The sequence below is a fragment of the Aegilops tauschii genome, chromosome 6 (genome assembly GCF_002575655.3).
Source record: "Aegilops tauschii subsp. strangulata cultivar AL8/78 chromosome 6, Aet v6.0, whole genome shotgun sequence".
Taxonomy (NCBI): Eukaryota; Viridiplantae; Streptophyta; class Magnoliopsida; order Poales; family Poaceae; genus Aegilops; species Aegilops tauschii.
The window spans coordinates 466710602-466728804 of NC_053040.3; the positions used below are offsets into that span (position 1 = coordinate 466710602).

The 18203-nt window shown below is 43.7% G+C and overlaps 2 protein-coding genes across 2 annotated transcripts in view; one reads left to right on the plus strand and one right to left on the minus strand.

Annotated features, from left to right (window-relative positions):
• The first annotated feature begins 615 nt into the window (after nucleotides 1–615).
• Nucleotides 616–18203, plus strand: part of LOC141026298 (uncharacterized) — a 100395-nt gene continuing 82807 nt past the window's right edge. Inside the window, exon 1 of the mRNA XM_073502507.1 lies at nucleotides 616–1340. Within this exon, the coding sequence (XP_073358608.1) occupies nucleotides 616–1340 (725 nt within the window). The remainder of the gene's footprint in view (nucleotides 1341–18203) is intronic.
• LOC141025387 (uncharacterized) lies at nucleotides 8637–11092 on the minus strand. The gene is made up of 3 exons (XM_073500669.1): nucleotides 9869–11092; nucleotides 8700–9777; nucleotides 8637–8647 (listed from the first exon to the last, which is right to left on the minus strand). The coding sequence occupies exons 1-3, from the start codon at nucleotides 10124–10126 to the stop codon at nucleotides 8637–8639; spliced, it is 1347 nt and encodes a 448-aa protein (XP_073356770.1). The 5' UTR covers nucleotides 10127–11092.

The window sequence follows — 18203 nt, forward strand, 5'->3', positions numbered from 1 at the left end:
TTGTGCATATTGTACCAATTACAGGCCCGTTGGTGCAGTTGACCCACTAGCGATAACAAATAACTACTTATGGTTATGAACCCCTTTATCGGCCCTAGATGTTTACTTTTTTCGCTTAGTAATGGGGCGTGTGTTACAAACATCATCGATGGCTTTCCAGGTTGCTGGTTAATAATATCTTTCTTTTGCGTGTTGGATAGGAGCAACGGAGACTTGTGCTCGTTCAATTCATTTGCACGGCTTGATGCGCTGAGTGCGATGACATCCGTCGGATATGAAGCATTGCAAAACGAACCGTTACGTCGCGTGGAAACCATCTGCGGGCGTACAATTTGCCGCGCTCTCGCGATACAAGGGGCCAACGGTCACACGCACGTAAATTTAAAAGGTTTAAATGGACACCAAATATACAAAGTTATAAAAGGACGGTTTAAATGGGTGCTAAAATTACATATGGGCACAATTAAGGCAGTAAATCTTATGCAATATTCTCCCAATCTGTTGCCATATCATGAAATTAATTCCTTGGCGATCTCTCCACTATAAATCTACCCCTCCTCCCTGCCTAAACCAGCAACTTTCCTTACCTTGGCTAGTTTGATCCCTTTGCCAGCAATGGCTCGCAAGAAGGTGACCCTCAAGTACATCGCCAACGACTCCACCCGGCGCTCTAGGTTCAGGAAGCGTCTCAGGAGCCTGATGAAAAAGGCGACCGAGCTGGCCACCATGTGCGATGTCAAGACCTGCGTGGTGGTGTACGGCGAGGGCGAGGCGGAGCCTCAGGTGTTCCCTTCCCACGCCGAGGCGGTGGATATCCTGAATGAATTCAAGAGCATGCCGGAGCTGGGCCATTGCAAGAAGACGATGGACCAGGAGGCATTCCTCACCCAGCGCATCGCCAAGCTCCGGGACCAGGTGGACAAGGCTCGCCGCGAGTGCCAGGACAGCGAGATCAGGTACCTCCTTTACAACATCATGCACGGCAACCACCCAGGCCTCGTTGATCTCAGCGCCGAGGACGTCGCCCGCGTTGGCTGGAAGGTGGACGAGCTACTCAAGAGCCTCGGCGAACGCATGGCAAAAAACCATGTCCAGGCGCCGCCGCCAGCTCCATCCGTCAGCACCGACAGCATCGACATGGCGTCTCCGTCGCAGTATCTGACGTCACCGCAGCAGGAGGAAGGCTGGCTTGACATGGTGAGCTCCGGTGGTGACGTCGGCACCCTGGTCTACGGTGGCAACGCCAGCCACGACGGCGCCGGCTTCTCCGGCGCTGATATGATGATGGAGACGCCATTCTCCGATCTGGGGTTCAGTTCGAGTCCTTTCCCTCCCATCTAAGCCAGGAGGGATGAGGATCCCAGCCGCTGTGCATGGCCAGCTATCGTGCGATCGATCTCTCGTTATTTATTTAGTTTCCTGAAGGTGTTATATTATTCATCTATGTGCGTCGTTGTATTCATCTTGCTCTCTGAGCCAACTCTCGTTTTTTATTGTAATATTGTTATTGAATTTTTATTCAGTTGATCTCTTCCCAAAAGGCTGTTTGTTTGATCTCTGCTGCGCAATTGGTCGTAAATCTTAAGTTGCACCTGTTTGTTTGTGTCACAATTGTGTGTTGTCTGACATTACTTGCACAGCTAAGTGCCTGATATATAGTTGCTGCTTGATTGCTGTCAGGGCCTCAAAGAACCTTGGTCTCGTGTGTTGGCCTGTTGGGGCTTGTGTCAGGGCCTTTAATTTCATGCTATTTTGGTGTCTAGAAGTTTACATCTTCTGTGGTATAAACGAGTTGAAGATTCCTTCTCCTGGAGCCAGCTAAATGTGCTGGATGATTAATATTTTCCTGGATACAGATTTGAGAATTAATTACCTTTTTGAGTTAATTACATAGCGACAGGCAAACGTCAGAACTATGGAAGTTCTCCATTGTGCTCTGCTTGGTTGGAGCTGTGTCATGTTCTCTGTTCTTCAGACCCTTCTCCGTTCTTCAGACTGGCCCACAGGAGTTTCTCTACACACCTCTGCTTCCCATGCCCTCGATCTTGCTCTACATCACCCCACTGACCGGACCTCCATCAGCATGTAAGTTTGAGATTTGGAGCTATTTCCATGTTGTGTTGACTACTTCTTTTTGTTAGCGATGAACTCTACAAGCTGCAACAAGTGACCGACCAGGACTGAAATTATAGCGTTCCTTCAAATTCCATGCTATGATAATAAAGATTTAAAGAAAACATGTTACCACCAAACGCCCACTTTAATTGGCTTGGCAACTAAGCAATCCGCGTGGCATTCGGAGGCCACTTGATTTGAAGGCGTGTCCAACAAGAATGCTAAAGGGCCAATGGAAACTATGCGCCCAATGGTGTCGTCACTCTTCAGCATTAGTAGTACAAACTACAGAGGAGGCAAGAATAATATTGAATTGTCTCTGCTTCAGCATGTGTCATGCGCATTAAAACCATCAATAATAAGCACCCGCACATTCAACTTTATTTTGGCGCTTACAAGAAAGACATCATGTAAAGAACCATGTTAGAACTTAGAACCCATGGAGTTGATAAGGACCAGCCATCCTCTATAGGACAAATGCATCCCTTTCCTCCGCGTATTTCCATGGATAACAACGCGCATCCTCTATAGAACTTATTATTATTTACGGGTGAAAATACAAATTATTGATTACAAAAGGCTCATATTTGTGAATCAAACATACCCAAGACAAAACTATGCTTGAAAAAGGCTCATATTTGTGAATGTGATACTAGTTTATAAAATACTAGCCCGCACATTGGACGGGCCACTTTGCTACTTGTCAAATCAGTGCAACCTATTTGAGCATGAACTTGTTTTGAATGGCATCTATGGGTGACTCGCATCTAGGAGCTAGAGGACATGTGGTGCACATCTTTTTTTCTAGGATTTGTAGAAAGATCTTATGTTAAGAAAGTCTAAGTTAATTCATTTGCCACTTGTGTATTTCCTCTGTACTTTGAAAATTTTAAACATGACTACATGACACTACTGAAAAAAGCCTTATAGGTGAACTCAAATGAGTGGTGGGCACCGCGTAGCACCCGCCATAGCTAATTCCAAAAACTAGCGGTGGCGGGTACCAAACAGCGCTCTCCACTGGAGATGCAATAGCAGTGGCGGGCGGTAAATATGACCCACAACAAGTATGCTGCCCCAGGTGTGCCCGCGTGCTGAAAGTGAGTAGTGGCCAGCAACTACATGCACCCGCCATTGCAACTTGAGCTACCAGTGGCGGGCTGTACGTACTGCCCGCCACAAAGAATTAGATTTTATATATCCATAAGTTAGCACTGGCGGGTAGTACGTACTGCCCGCCACAAGAACTTTTAACCCCCAAAAATTGCCAAGTAGGTTGTATGTAATAGGAAGTTTTGAGTGCCAGCCGTTGCTATTTGGCGTGGCGGGCATTTGCCAATACATGTCACTGTTATTGCCAGCCCCAGCGCCGATTCAATTTCCACCCAAAATCGCATCTGGAAATTCAAACTCTCTCCACTCTTCTGAATCCGACCCAACCCCGTTGATGTCCTCTACCGCCCCTGTCCTCCACCGCGGCAAGCCTTCTCCGTTGCGGCCCCCGTCCTCCCTCGCAGCCCCCTCACCACGACCGCTCTCGTTCGCCGGTGCCTTCGTCCACCGTGAACGCCGTCCGCCATCGCGACCGTCTTCGTCCGCCGAGGCCTCCCTTGTCCACCGAGGCCTTCGTCCCTAGAGGATGCCCTCCTTCGTGTTCCCCGAACGCGATGGCCTCCACCCGCAGCGGGGGGCTAACACCGCCGCTGCCAAGCAATGCCTCCTCAATCGAGGCCACCGATCTGTGGTCCGCATCGCGCTCCAGCAGTGTGCAGGTAATTAAATTTGACTCGTGTTAGAATGTAGATTAATGTTGGTGTTTATATGCACGTTAATATAGGTTGTAGATGACACGCCAAATAGATCTCGAGTGGCTATTTAATTGAGGAAGGGAAACAACTACTTAAGTCTGGACGTGATTACTCTATAGCACATGTTAGGAGAAGCAAAAATAATGTAGATTGGCACCCCTCGCGACGGCTGCCCTCGTCCGCCATGGTCTAGACGAAATTGGCACTCTTTGCCAAGAGGATTCTACAATCCACCTTGATAGAAATTAAATTAATATTTTTCACAAAAAAAGATATAGATTGTAGATGAATTGATTAACAGGGCTTCAAGAGTGTCTAAAATATCACGAAACATTAATTTCGGTTTGGCAATATTTTTGATACTCAATGTTTTCATTCTTTAGCAGAAGTCATGCCCAAATTCTTTGTCCATCCATACTCTATATTATTGGTCGATGTAGAACACATACTCAAAAATATATAAATCATTGTAATACGCACTCTAAAAAATTATATAAATCATTGTAATACTTACTTTAAAAAAGAACCTATTATAAAAAATTATGTAAATAATTGTAATATGTAGTAAAAAAAGAACTTCTTGTACAAAATTATGTAAATTATTGTAATACATAGTTAAAAAAAGAACTTATTCTAACAAAATCTAAAAACACAATGGTGCTAGTCTTCATCTTCTAAATCGGAATCTTCATCAGAACTTAATACTTGGCTTCCAACTGGCGTAATAGATTTGAATCTCAACTCATTTCTTGCCTATTGTTTTCAGGAATAACAAGTATTACTACCCACCCCTCAAGATCTATCTCATGTTGACTTATAAAATTACTCCACGCAGGACCGTTAATTTTGAGACGGTCATTGCTTTTAATATGATAATCAACTTCTATTGATTGTTGTGGTTGTCGGCTCATTTACAGTAAAACTGAACCATATTGTTGTAGAGCAAGGCTCCCAAATATTGAAAAAGGATAAATTTTATTAAAATGTGAAGTGATGAGATTGCATTTTACATATTGTATATTACTTACCAAATGATTATCAGACATGTCCGCAGCTGTAAAGCATTGGATCTGCGTAGGATAGTCCTCATTCGTCTATAATAGAGTGTGCATGTTGTTGACTTGCCTTTGTGTTAGATTAAACTCGGTGCTTTATGCAACAGGTCTTTCTCCTTCGTCAAATACGTCATCTTTATGAATTTAAAAAATTGAATAATTGTTACTTATATAAAAGTATTACTAAATAAAAAACTAATATAAAACAATATGTACTTACTAATTATATCCTTTGGTTCACCATTTGGAAGTATTAGGGACATATACATCACAAAGTCTCTACAGTTGTAGCAAAAATATATCGTTTCTCCTCTTCTTATATCGTCGTCGTAGCAAAACCAATCTCATCCAAAGCCACTTATACGAATTCTATCTCCATTATCTCTCGCACACATCCTGTAGCTTGATCTGTGAGAAGTCTCGGCTGTGAAATAGTGTTGTTCGATGTAGTACCTAAATTGCTTAACACCTCGGCAAGGTATATTCTATACATGATTAGTGTACGTAGTAAGTTACCCCTCAATTTGATATACAATACAGTTACATATCACATTACAAACGAAAAAACGTTGACTCACAATCCCATAAAGATGACTGTGTCGAACCATCACTCAGAATTGTGGTACTTGTTCCTGATCTAAGGTGCACGGTATTACACTAGTACCACAAATGTCGCAGACATTAGCCATTAAATTAAATATGTTACCTTGGAATATTCGTGAATTTTTCTTGATAGAAGGCAAGCAACCAATTTGTGTGATACATTCTTACCTCTGATAATCCACTTCTGAGCCTTGGCTCAGCTGCACCTGCCCTGTCGAAAAAAATCAAAACAAATACTAGAAAAATTCAATAGATTCCAATAAATTGGTGTGCACTGGTAGAAAAAAGGCCTTTAGTCCCGGTTTGCAAAGGCCTTTAGTCCCGGCTGTGCAACCGGGACTAAATATGCGCGACTAAAGACCCCCCCCCCTTAGTCGCGCCTCTTACGAACCGCGACTAAAGGCTTTAGTCCCGGTTCTCGTGGCTAACCGGGACTAAAGGCCCGTCCACGTGGGCACCAGGTGTCCATCGGGGCGGAGGACCTTTAGTCCCGGTTCTCGTGGCTAACCGGGACTAAAGGCCTCCTCCGCAGGTTTAGGGTTTTAGCCCCCCTAAACCTGGTTTCTTTTTAATTTGTAGTGTTTTATTTCTTTTATATTTTATTTTGTGTTTTATTTTAATTTTGATGAAGTTTCAGTACACATATTGTACGCTACTATATACATGCATATGAAATTTCAAACAAGAAGAATTCAAGAGGAATATATAATATATATTCAATCTCGGGTGACCATATACAACTTCGAACAAGTTTCCATACACAATTAGGATGGATGACCATATACAACTTCGAACAAGTTTCAATCTCGGGTATGCATATAAATTTCTTCGTCCTCGGTATAGTGTTCTCCTTTAGGATTGATGACTTCCCTCATGAAAAATCCTGCTAATTCATCTTGAATTGGTCGGAAGCGAGCTTCTGGACTAAGCCTCCTCCGCAAGTTATCCGTCGCGTTGCGCACGCTATCCGATGCCTTCCGCTCAGAGGTGTGTCTCCGGATGTTCTCACAAACATAGTATCCACATAGATTGGTCCCCGGTGGCTGCTTATCCACATTAACTAACCTTCTAAAATCTAGCTCATGTTTGAATTCACCGACAATTTCTTCTGAGAACCATCTCCAAACCCTACAGGGCAAAGAAAATTAAATGAACAAGGGAGTTATTAGTTACTTGATATTAGGAAATGAACGAAAGAGACCGATCGATATAGAGCTCAAATGATTGAAAATAATTACTTTTGCAGCATTTTTCTCATGTCGGCCCAACGCTTTGGATCCGAATCCATAGAGTCCATGATTAGAACTCTGGAGGTGTGAAGTTCAATATTTAGTAGAATCCAGTGGAACCTGCGGACACGTTACATGCACAGTCATGCATAACTCATCGATTAGACATACCATGCATGGAGTAAACAAAAGAGAATGGGCACAAGAGAGAAACACTCACCCAAAATGGTAAGGAAATAGAATATGACTTTTGAGTTGATGCTTTCTAAGAAACTTGTACAAGTCTTTCTCCACGTCTTCGGGGTGATGTTGTAACACATGTCCATTAACGATATGTGGGTCAATGAACCCAATATCATGGATGTTTCTTATTTTGCATTCCCAAATCTTCAATCTGCATAATAGCGTACGCAACAATATAGTTAGGACTATATATATATATATATATATAGTGCAGGCAATGAAGAACGAGATGAGGTAGAAATAAATCACATACAGAACGTAGCAACTCAGCATAGATTTGTCGAGGTCGCGCAGATTGAACAGCTGGAACAATTCACTCATATGAACTTGTACAGAGTACCGTTTGGTGTGATGCTCCTCTGTAACATCCGCATAAACATATTCTTTGTCGGCCCATGTTATGAATTGCTTGTACCAACGTAGCAGATTTCGCATTTGTGGTGGTAGACTCTTTTCCCGCGCAGGCTCAACGAGAGGCCCATTCCGCACATATTGTAATGCTATCTCGCATACTGGCGCATCCTCAAGGCCTAAGAAGGCACGAAGAGTCAAACCCATCTCGGACGCTTGTTTCATGGCACTCGCTACAGTCAATCCAAGTGCTGCCGCAGCTGCTATGATCTCGGGGTCCTCTTCCGGACCGGCTTTCACTATGAGCGGGGGGATCGATTGTTTCTTCTGCATCCCGAGCTGGTCAACTTGTTTCCCGCTTTTTTTACTTTCTTCTTTCTCCTCCTTCAATATTTTTTCTTGCCTACGAAGTTCATGTCCATAGTCGTCAGGCATATTCAGCTCGGCTTGGGACGGTGTCGTCAAAAAATCCTTAGCCCACTTCTTTTGCTTCTCAGTGAATACTTGCTTGGGCTCAGGCTCTTTTATCGCCTTCATATCCGCCTTCCATTTCTCATAATCAACAGACGCGGCCAATTTGGTTTCAGCTTCACTAAGTTCCCAAGGCCTTGGGAGGAGAGGCTTCAGTGATGGCTCCGGTACCCTTGTGGTCTTAGGTACATAAGGGTCCGGGTTAATAGTCCAGGAGCGGGTTTCTTTGCTGTCCGCCTGCTTCTGCTTCTTCGCCGGAGATGGATTGGGGGGCGTCGTACCCGCCGGAGGAGGATTGGGGGGCGTCGTACCCGCCGGAGGTTGTGGATCGGGGGACGGCGTCGAATGGCGTGAAGGAGGTGTAGGTGAACCACCACGACCACCACCACCGCCACCACCGCCACCACCACCACCATCGGAGGGGGGTGGACTTGCTAGCCTTGGCGCCTCACCTGGAAACACTATGTACTTCTTTTTCCATAGAATGATCTGGCGCTTGACATCTCCAAGTCTTCTCTCCCCTTCGGGTGTAGCTTTGTCAATCTCCAGGTCCTCAAACCCTTGGACTATGTCTTCCACCGTGACACGAGCATAGCCATATGCAATGGGGTTGTTGTGGTGGAGTGCTCCAGGTGTACAGGGTAAAGCACTGCCGCTAGCTACCTTCGTGGAAACGTTCCCCACGGGATAATGCAGATCACATTCTTTCATCTCCTTTACATCATCCACGGGGTAGTGAGGCTCCGGTGCACGAATCTCGATCATCGGTGCACTAGCACCAGGCGGGGCATCCGTGGAAGCCACGCTGCTTCTCCGCTGCTGGCTTTCGCGATCCGCTTCATGATCTTCATGCGGCCCTGCAGCCGATTTTTCTTTTACTAGTTCATGCACGGTCTGCTTCAACTCATGGAGTTCCGATGCAAACTTCGCCATAAGATCTGCATCCCGGTCCGTCTTTCTCTTACGGCTTCTGTAACAGTACGGGTCATTGTCCTGGGAAAACCCTACTTTCCACGGAACTTTGCCTTTGCCTCGTACACATCCTCCGTGTTCATCATTCCCGAGGGCTGTTGTCAGTGCGTCTTTCTCTCTGTTGAACTTGATCAAGCCCTCTTGAGCTTGGGTCATTGCGTCAATAAGGGCTTGGGTGGGAGCAAACTTTTTCTGCCGGTGAACACACACCCCTGTCTCCGGGTCTAGCGATCCCCCATGCCCGTACCACCAGCTTTTGGCCCTTGGGTCCCATCCCTCTGTACCTAGAGGGATTCCTCGCACCCTCAGGTCCTCCTCCATCTTCTGCCACCTAGGCTCCGAAAGGCGGTATCCTCCTGGCCCCATAATATGATGGAACTTTTTCTTACTCGCATTATCCTTATTTTTTTCCGATATTTCCTTGAAATGCTCCGATTGCTTTTGCCTCACAAATTCTGGCCAATCATCTTTCAGTTTCTCATGTTGTCCATTGAAATCCGGAGTCTTGCCCTTGTTGACATAGTCACGGGTTAAATTTTTCTTGAAGTTCCGGAATGCTTCGCCCATCTTCTGAAGAGCGAACTCTTTAACTAGCCTCCTCCTCTCACGTCCACGCGGAACCTCGTTACCGAATTCATCAACTTTGTTGTATTCCGGAGGTAGAATGAAATGTTCCATAAGCTTTCTCCAGCAATCCTTTTTCGTTCTCTTGTCGACAAAACTGAAACCAAGACGTGCTTTCTTTGGCTCCTTCCATTCCTGGACGGTGATCGGGACGTTGTCTCTAACAACGACTCCGCATTGGTTGATAAACTTTGAGGTGTGCTGTAGGGGCTTGCCGGTTTCATTGACAAACTCAATGGCATATGTTTCTCCTGTTTTCATCGCCTTGGATTTGCCACGCTTTGTCGTACTCGATCCGGCCGAGGGCTAAAAAAAGAAAGAGAGTCGCGCGCGTTAATACATATGTATTCACATTTCAGTAAGTTTGTATCACGAGAGGCTCAATGTATATATATACCTCGCCGGAGGTGGTTGCTACTTGCAATTCGAGATCGTCGTTTGTTGACGGTTGACCTCCGTCGACAATGTCCGTTCCTTCACCTTCTTGATCATCGACAATGTCTGTTCCACCGTCAAGGTTCAGAAAAGAAGAGACTACATCCTCTTCTTGCTCATATTCTGAGCCCGGCACATAAGGAATCTCGTTGTTGATGATGCCCATTAAATAACGTTCAGCCTCCGGATCCCTAAGCGGCTCGGCTCTATCGTCCGCCATATGTCACACCTGCATGTAGTAAAAATTCTTTAAGTATAAAGGAATTAAAAAATAAGATTAAGGGGACATAGAGGAGGAGGAATTAAAAAATAAGATTATTGAGCACTCCTTTTATTCTTCCTTTTCTTATTTTGTTTTTTCCTTTTCTTCTTCCTTTTCTTTTTCCTTTTCTTCTTCCTTTTCTTCTTCCTTTTCTTATTTTGTTTTTCATTTTCTTCTGTTTTGGTTTCTTTTGCATTGGTTTCTTTTGTTTTGTTTTCTTTGTTTTTCTTTTTGGTTTTCATTTGGTTTCTTTCTTCTTCCTTTTTTCTTCTTTTTTTCTTCACTTAACATTTAACATTTTCTTATTTTGTTTTTCCTTTTCTTCTGTTTTGGTTTCTTTTGCATTGGTTTCTTTTGTTTTGTTTTCTTTGTTTTTCTTTTTGGTTTTCATTTGGTTTCTTTCTTCTTCCTTTTTTCTTCTTTTTTTCTTCATTTAACATTTAACATTTAACATTTTCTTATTTTGTTTTTCCTTTTCTTCTGTTTTGGTTTCTTTTGCATTGGTTTCTTTTGTTTTGTTTTCTTTGTTTTTCTTTTTGGTTTTCATTTGGTTTCTTTCTTCTTCCTTTTTTCTTCTTTTTTTCTTCATTTAACATTTAACATTTTCTTCCTTTTTTCTTTCTTCTTCCTTTTTTGTTTCTTCTTCTTCCTTTTTCTTTCTTCTTCTTCCTTTTTCTTTCTTCTTCTTCCTTTTTCTTTTTGGTTTCTTTCTTCATTTAACATTTAACATTAACATTTTCCTTCTTCTTCCTTTTTCTTTCTTCTTCTTCCTTTTTCTTTCTTCTTCCTTTTTCTTTTTGGTTTCTTTCTTCATTTAACATTTAACATTAACATTTTCCTTCTTCTTCCTTTTTCTTTCTTCTTCTTCTTCCTTTTTCTTTCTTCTTCTTCCTTTTCCGGCGGCGGGAGGCGGAGGACGGCAGGCAGGGGCGGCGGGCGGGGGGCGGCGGGCAGGGGCAGGGCCAGGGGCGGCGGGCGGCGGGCAGGGGCAGGGCCAGGGGCGGCGGGCGGCGGGCAGGGGCAGGGCAGGGCAGGGGCGGCGGCGGCGCTCACTGGGGGCGGGGGCGGCGGCGCGCTGGGCAGGGGAAGTGGGGGCGGCGGAGCTCACTGGGGGCAGGGCGTCGGCGTCGGCGTCGATCGGCGTCGGGGCAGGGCTTCGGCGTCGAGAGGAGAATGGGAGGTGGCGGAAACTGCTAAGTGCCGTATATATAGACAGACCTTTAGTCCCAGTTGGGGAGGCGGACCGCGACTAAAGGTACCCTTTAGTCGCGGTTGGCCACACCAACCGCGACTAAAGGGTACCTTTAGTCGCGGTCCGCCTCCCCAACCGGGACTAAAGGTTTTTGGCGCCGCTTTCGTTCCCGCGCAGAAAGAGCCTTTAGTCGCGGTTGGGGACACCAACCGCGACTAAAGGGTACCTTTAGTCGCGGTCCGCCTCCCCAACCGCGACTAAAGGTCCTTTTTCATATAAAATAAAACTAATTCATTTTAAAATCTTAAAAATACAATTATATATCAAAAAAATCAGAAAAATAAAACCAATTCATTTTAAAATCTTGAAAATACAAATAATATATCAAAAAAATCAGAAAAATAAAACTAATTCATTTTAAAATCTTAAGAATACAATTATATATCAAAAAAATCACAAAAATAAAACTAATTCATTTTAAAATATTAAAAATACAATTATATATCAAAAAAATCAAAAAAATAAAACTAATTCATTTTAAAATCTTGAAAATACAAATAATATGTCAAAAAAATCAGAAAAATAAAACTAATTCATTTTAAAATCTTAAAATACAATTATATATCAAAAAAATCAGAAAAATAAAACTAATTCATTTTAAAATCTTGAAAATACAAATAATATATCAAAAAATCAGAAAAATAAAACTAATTCATTTTAAAATCTTAAAAATACAATTATATATCAAAAAAATCAGAAAAATAAATCTAATTCATTTTAAAATCTTAAAAATACAAATAATATATCAAAAAATTCACATGATCCATTCAACAAAGTTTGGTACAATAAATTATTACACATCAATTCTTCCCTTGTGTCCCTGCTTGCTTACGATTGTGCCGTATCCATGGAGCATCCTCATCATTTAACTTAATGCTTGGGTCAGTGTTCACTTTGAAGGGCGGAATTTCACCAAACATATTATAATCTTCTGACATGTCTGTCTTGTCCTCCACTCCCACGATGTTTCTTTTCCCTGAAAGAACAATGTGGCGCTTTGGATCATCGCATGATGTACTGATCGTTTTCTTATCTTTCCGTTTCCTCGGTTTGCTACTCATATCCTTCAAATAAAAAACCTGAGCGACATCTTTGGCAAGGACGAATGGTTCGTCAAGGTAACCAAGATTGTTGAAATCCACCATTGTCATTCCGTATTGCTCGTCCACCTTTACCCCACCTCCTGTTAGCTTGAACCATTTGCACCGGAACAAAGGGACCTTAAAGGAGGGTCCATAGTCAAGTTCCCATATCTCCTCTATGTAACCATAATATGTGACCTTTTGCCCATTCTCGGTTGCTGCATCAAAGCGGACATCACTGTTTTGGTTGGTGCTCTTTTTATCTTGGGCGATGGTGTAAAATGTATTCCCATTTATCTCGTACCCTTGGAAAGTCGTTATAGTCGAAGATGGTTTCTTGGCCAACATGTACAGCTGATCTCCAACATCATTGTCATTCATTAAATGTTTTCGCAACCAACTGCCGAAAGTCTCCATGTGGGCCTTTCTAATCCAGGATTCAGGCTTCCCCGGGTTGTCCGAGCGTAAAATATTCTTGTGTTGCTCGAAGTATGGAGCCACCAAGCTGGAATTTTGCAGAACTGTGTGGTGTGCTTCAGTCATAGAATGACCGTCCGTACATATCGTTGATTTCCTTCCGATCGTGCCTTTTCCACTTAGTCTCCCCTCGTGCTGCGATTGAGGAATACCAATCGGCTTAAGGTCAGGAACATAGTCAATACAGAACTCAATTACCTCCTCATTTCCATAGCCCTTGACGATGCTTCCTTCTGGCCTAGCACGGTTACGAACATATTTCTTTAATACTCCCGTGAACCTCTCAAAGGGGAACATATTGTGTAGAAATACAGGACCGAGAATGGAGATCTCTTCGACTAGGTGGAGCAGGAGGTGCGTCATAATATCGAAGAAGGATGGTGGGAACACCAACTCGAAACTGACAAGGCATTGGACCACATCGTTCTGTAACCGTAGTAGATCTTCTGGATTGATTACCTTCTGAGAGATTGCATTGAGGAATGCACATAGCTTCACAATGGCTACTCGAACATTTTCCGGTAGGAGCCCCCTCAAAGCAATCGGAAGCAATTGCGTCATAATCACGTGACAGTCGTGAGACTTCAGGTTTTGGAACTTTTTCTCCGCCATGTTTATTATTCCCTTTATATTCGACGAGGAGCCAGACGGGACCTTCATACTGCTTAGGCATTCAAAAAAAATGACCTTCTCTTCTTTGGTAAGAGCGTAGCTGGCACGACCTTGAAACCATTCCGGATGCCGGTCATCTGGGTCTTTCAAAAGTTGCTGGTCCTGCCGTGCTTCCTTTGTATCATTTGTCTTCCCATACACGCCCAAGAAGCTTAGCAGGTTCACGCAAATATTCTTCGTAACATGCATCACGTCGATTGCAGAGCGGACATCTAGGACTTTCCAATATTCTAGCTCCCAAAATATAGATTTCTTCTTCCACATGGGTGCGTGCCCGTCAACTCCCCGCGGAACTGATTGTCCGCCAGGACCCTTTCCAAAGATGACTTTCAAATCCTTGACCATATCAAATATCTCAGCACCAGTACATTCCGCAGGCTTCGGCCGGTGATCTGCCTTGCTGTTGAAATGCTTGCCTTTCTTTCTTACGTTATGATTTCGGGGAAGAAATCGACGATGACCCAGGTACACGTTCTTCTTACAATTAACCAAACGTACACTTTCAGTCTCATGTAAGCAGTGCGTGCATGCATTGTATCCCTTATTTGTCTGTCCCGAAAGGTTACTGAGAGCAGGCCAATCGTTGATGGTTACAAAAAGCAACGCTCGTAGGTCAAATTCCTCTCCTTTGTGCTCATCCCAGACACGTACACCAGGTCTGGCCCACAACTGTAAAAGTTCATCAACTAATGGCCTTAGGTACACATCGATGTCGTTCCCGGGTTGCTTTGGACCTTGGATGAGCACTGGCATCATAATGAACTTCCGCTTCATGCACAACCAAGGAGGAAGGTTGTAGATGCATAGAGTCACGGGCCAGGTGCTATGGCTGGAGCTCTGCTCGCCAAAAGGATTCATGCCATCAGTATTTAGACCAAATCTTATGTTCCTTGCGTCAGCTGCAAAATCTTTGAACACTCTGTCGATCTTTCTCCATTGCGTTCCATCAGTGGTGTGTCTCAAGGACTTACGGTCCTCTTTGTGCCATCGCAATGACTTAACATGCTTTTTGTTCATGAACAGACGTTTCAACCGTGGTATTATAGGAGCATACCACATCACCTTGGCGAGAACCCTCTTCCTGGGTTTCTCGCCCTCAACATCGTCACCAGGGTCATCGCCTCTGATCTTATAACGCAATGCAGTGAATACAGGGCATTCATTCAAATTCTCGTATTCACCGCGGTAGAGGATGCAGTCGTTAATCCATGCATGTATCTTCAGAACCTCTAAACCTAGAGGGCAGACAACCTTCTTTGCTTCGTACGTACTGGCGGGCAACTCGTTATTCTTCGGAAACATATTCTTCAACATTTTCAGCAAATTTTCAAATGATGAGTCACCTACACCTTCCTGTGCCTTCCATTTTAGCAAATCCAGTGTGCAGCCCAGCTTTTTCAGACTATTATCGCATCCTGGATACAACGACTTTTTGTGATCCTCTAACATGCGATCCAAATTCTCCCTATCCTTGTCAGTTTCGCAGCGTCTCCGTGCATCAGCAATGGTCCGACCAAGATCATCAGCGGGCTCATCATGTGCCTCTTCTTCACCTTCACCTAACCCTTCCCCACCTTCAGCATCATCCTCCATGAAAGTATCACCGAAATGATCATGATAGTTGTCATCGATATCATCCCCTTCTTCATCTTCTTCCATTCTAACCCCTCTTTCTCCATGCTTGGTCCAACAATTATAGCTTCGCATGAAACCGTGCCGAAGCAGGTGCATGTGAACGTCTCTTGAGGAGGAGTAACCCTTCTGATTCTTACAGACAGCACATGGACAGATAATAAAACCTTGCTGCTTGTTCGCATTTGCCACTACGAGGAAATCTTTCAAACCCGTAGTGAACTCGCCGGAGAGTCGGGGACCGTACATCCATTGCCGATTCATCTGCATTATTATTATATAAAGTATATAATTAACCATCATGCATTTGTTAAACTAACTAGCTAGAAATAATACAAATTAAACAATGAACTACACACATGCATATTTTATCAATGACACATGAAAGGTTCAAGTTGCTAACCGCGATCGCGGAGGAAAAATAAATGAGAAAGCTCAAGTGTGGCTCGGACACTTCATATCATGTTTGTTTCAGGCTCTCGGGCATTTCATCGAACACCTTGTGTGCATAGGAGGAACCAAAAGCAAACCCACCACCCCCTTCTGAATATTGTGAAGTGAGCTGAGTGAAGTGAAGTGAGCTGAGTCCTATATATAGGGATGGGCCTTTAGTCCCGGTTGGCCTGGCCAACCGCGACTAAAGGCCTTCGGGGACCTTTAGTCCCGGTTGGCCAGGCCAACCGCGACTAAAGCCCCTCCCGTCCGCCAGCTGGATGGGCCTTTAGTCCCGGTTGGCCTGGCCAACCGCGACTAAAGGCCTTCGGGGACCTTTAGTCCCGGTTGGCCAGGCCAACCGGGACTAACGCCCCTCCCGTCCGCCAGCTGTCGACCGAGCGCGCTGGGCCCAGATAGTTGGTCGCGGGTCTCCTCCCGAACCGCGACTAAAGACCCCTTTTGTCGCGGTTCGATTATTTTGGGGACTAATGGGGGCGTATGGAAGCCTCTTTTTCTACTAGTGGTGGTAGATAAATTGATGCGTGAGGTCCGCTCCAATTTCCAACTCATTTGTCTTTTTTGCTGAGAGCTGCTCAAATGTCCAAATGAGTTGAAATTGGAGAGGACCTCACGCATAAATTTATCTACCACACAAAAAATGGAATTTTTTGAAATTTTCTAGGATTTATTTTCATTTATTCTGACCGGGTGCAAATGAGCCTGGACACCGAAACACCGCACTCTCTTACCTCTCACTATGCACAACGTTGTTGTCTCTATTTATAGTTAGGCATATATGATTAAGTGTGGTTCAGACGAAAATAGGTTGTGTGGCTTATCATTTATTAGCATACAGAATGGTTGGCAATGAATGAAGCATGCATATACCTGGTGTGGCGATAGTAGGCTACGTGCTATTTATAGTGAGAATGTTTGCGTCTATTAGTTACTTCTATTTATAGTGAAACAGTTTGCAGCTAAAATGTTTGTCGTTTAACATATATTAACTAAAGATGGATTATGTGGTGTAACATATATTTAGGATACGGAATTGAGTATGTGGTTTAACATATACTAAATAAAAATAATAGGCAATGAACAAAGCATGCCTCTGGTGTGATGACACGAGGCTAGGTGCTTGTTACAAGGTTGAGGTCACTTGCAAAGAAGTATGTGTAGATCTTCAAGAAGACATTATGAAGCGGGCGGTCGTTTCGTAATGTTGCGCCCACAATTGTCTAATTTTTTTCTTCTTATCATGCTCAGCGTATCCTTTGTTGGGGAAGGGCCGAGTTCATGCATGTGGTCCACTTGCCCATCGATATGGACGGCACCATTCAGCTTGACATGAACCTGTTAAAAAATTGGCATACCCGTGACCCTTAGGATCACCAACGGGGGGGGGGGGGGGGGTGGGGTGGGGGACGGGACGTATTTCCATGGTCCAAATTGGGGTCTAATAATTGCCACGGAGTTGGGGATGCAAACCGGGAAGGCCTTCATACGATTTCTTGACGAGCCTCAGTAGCCGGACATCGAGAGAAAAATCTATCTATGGTACGATGTCCTGCAATCACCATAATATATGTGCTATCACCAAAATCTATATATATATATATATATATATATATATATATATATATTACTGTTTTATGTTACTAGTTAGCATTTTATTGAACATATATATGTACTGCTTTATGTTATTAGTTAGCATTTTATTGAACATACATATATTGTATGCACTTATTGTATTGTATTGTGTATGTACTAATATTAGGGTTATTTATGTATGGACATATATATGTACTGCTTTATGTTACTAGTTAGCATTTTATTGAACATACATATATTGTATGCACTTATTGTATTGTATTGTGTATGTACTAATATTAGGGTTATTTGAAATGTGATATTTATGTCTTTACGGTACTTATATTATTGCTAAACCGAAAAAAGTTGCAACGTCACATAAAAACGCTGCCACGACAGTTTTTTTTTATTTTTTGCTGGCAAAATCCAACTGTGGCAGGAGCGATTCGACAACCACCACAGGTAAGAACCATAATAGTGGCGGGCGAGCATTGCCACCCGCGACAGCTAGTACATGATCATTGGCGGGCGGGTGCCCGCTACTGAAGCGGTTATAGTAGTGGCAGGCACCCTTGGGAGCCTTGCAAGCCACTTCTGGCCTTTTTGCGCCCGCCGTTGCTAGGCATCCCTGCGGTAGTGTGATATCCTCGCTAAAGAAGGTTTTGAATTCCATTATAAAGCTTGCTCAAATTTGGAAGAATTTTGGGATAAACTATATACATGAGATAATATTATCAGTTTTTTGACTATTTAGTGTAGATCAACAACCCTACAGTCTTTATTCCAGAAATCTTTGCCTAGGCCTGTTTAATCCGCTCCCACTGGGAGTTGAACCCAGGACCTGGGGTGCTATACTAAGGTCAATGCAACCACTAGGCTACAATCCCATTCGCTG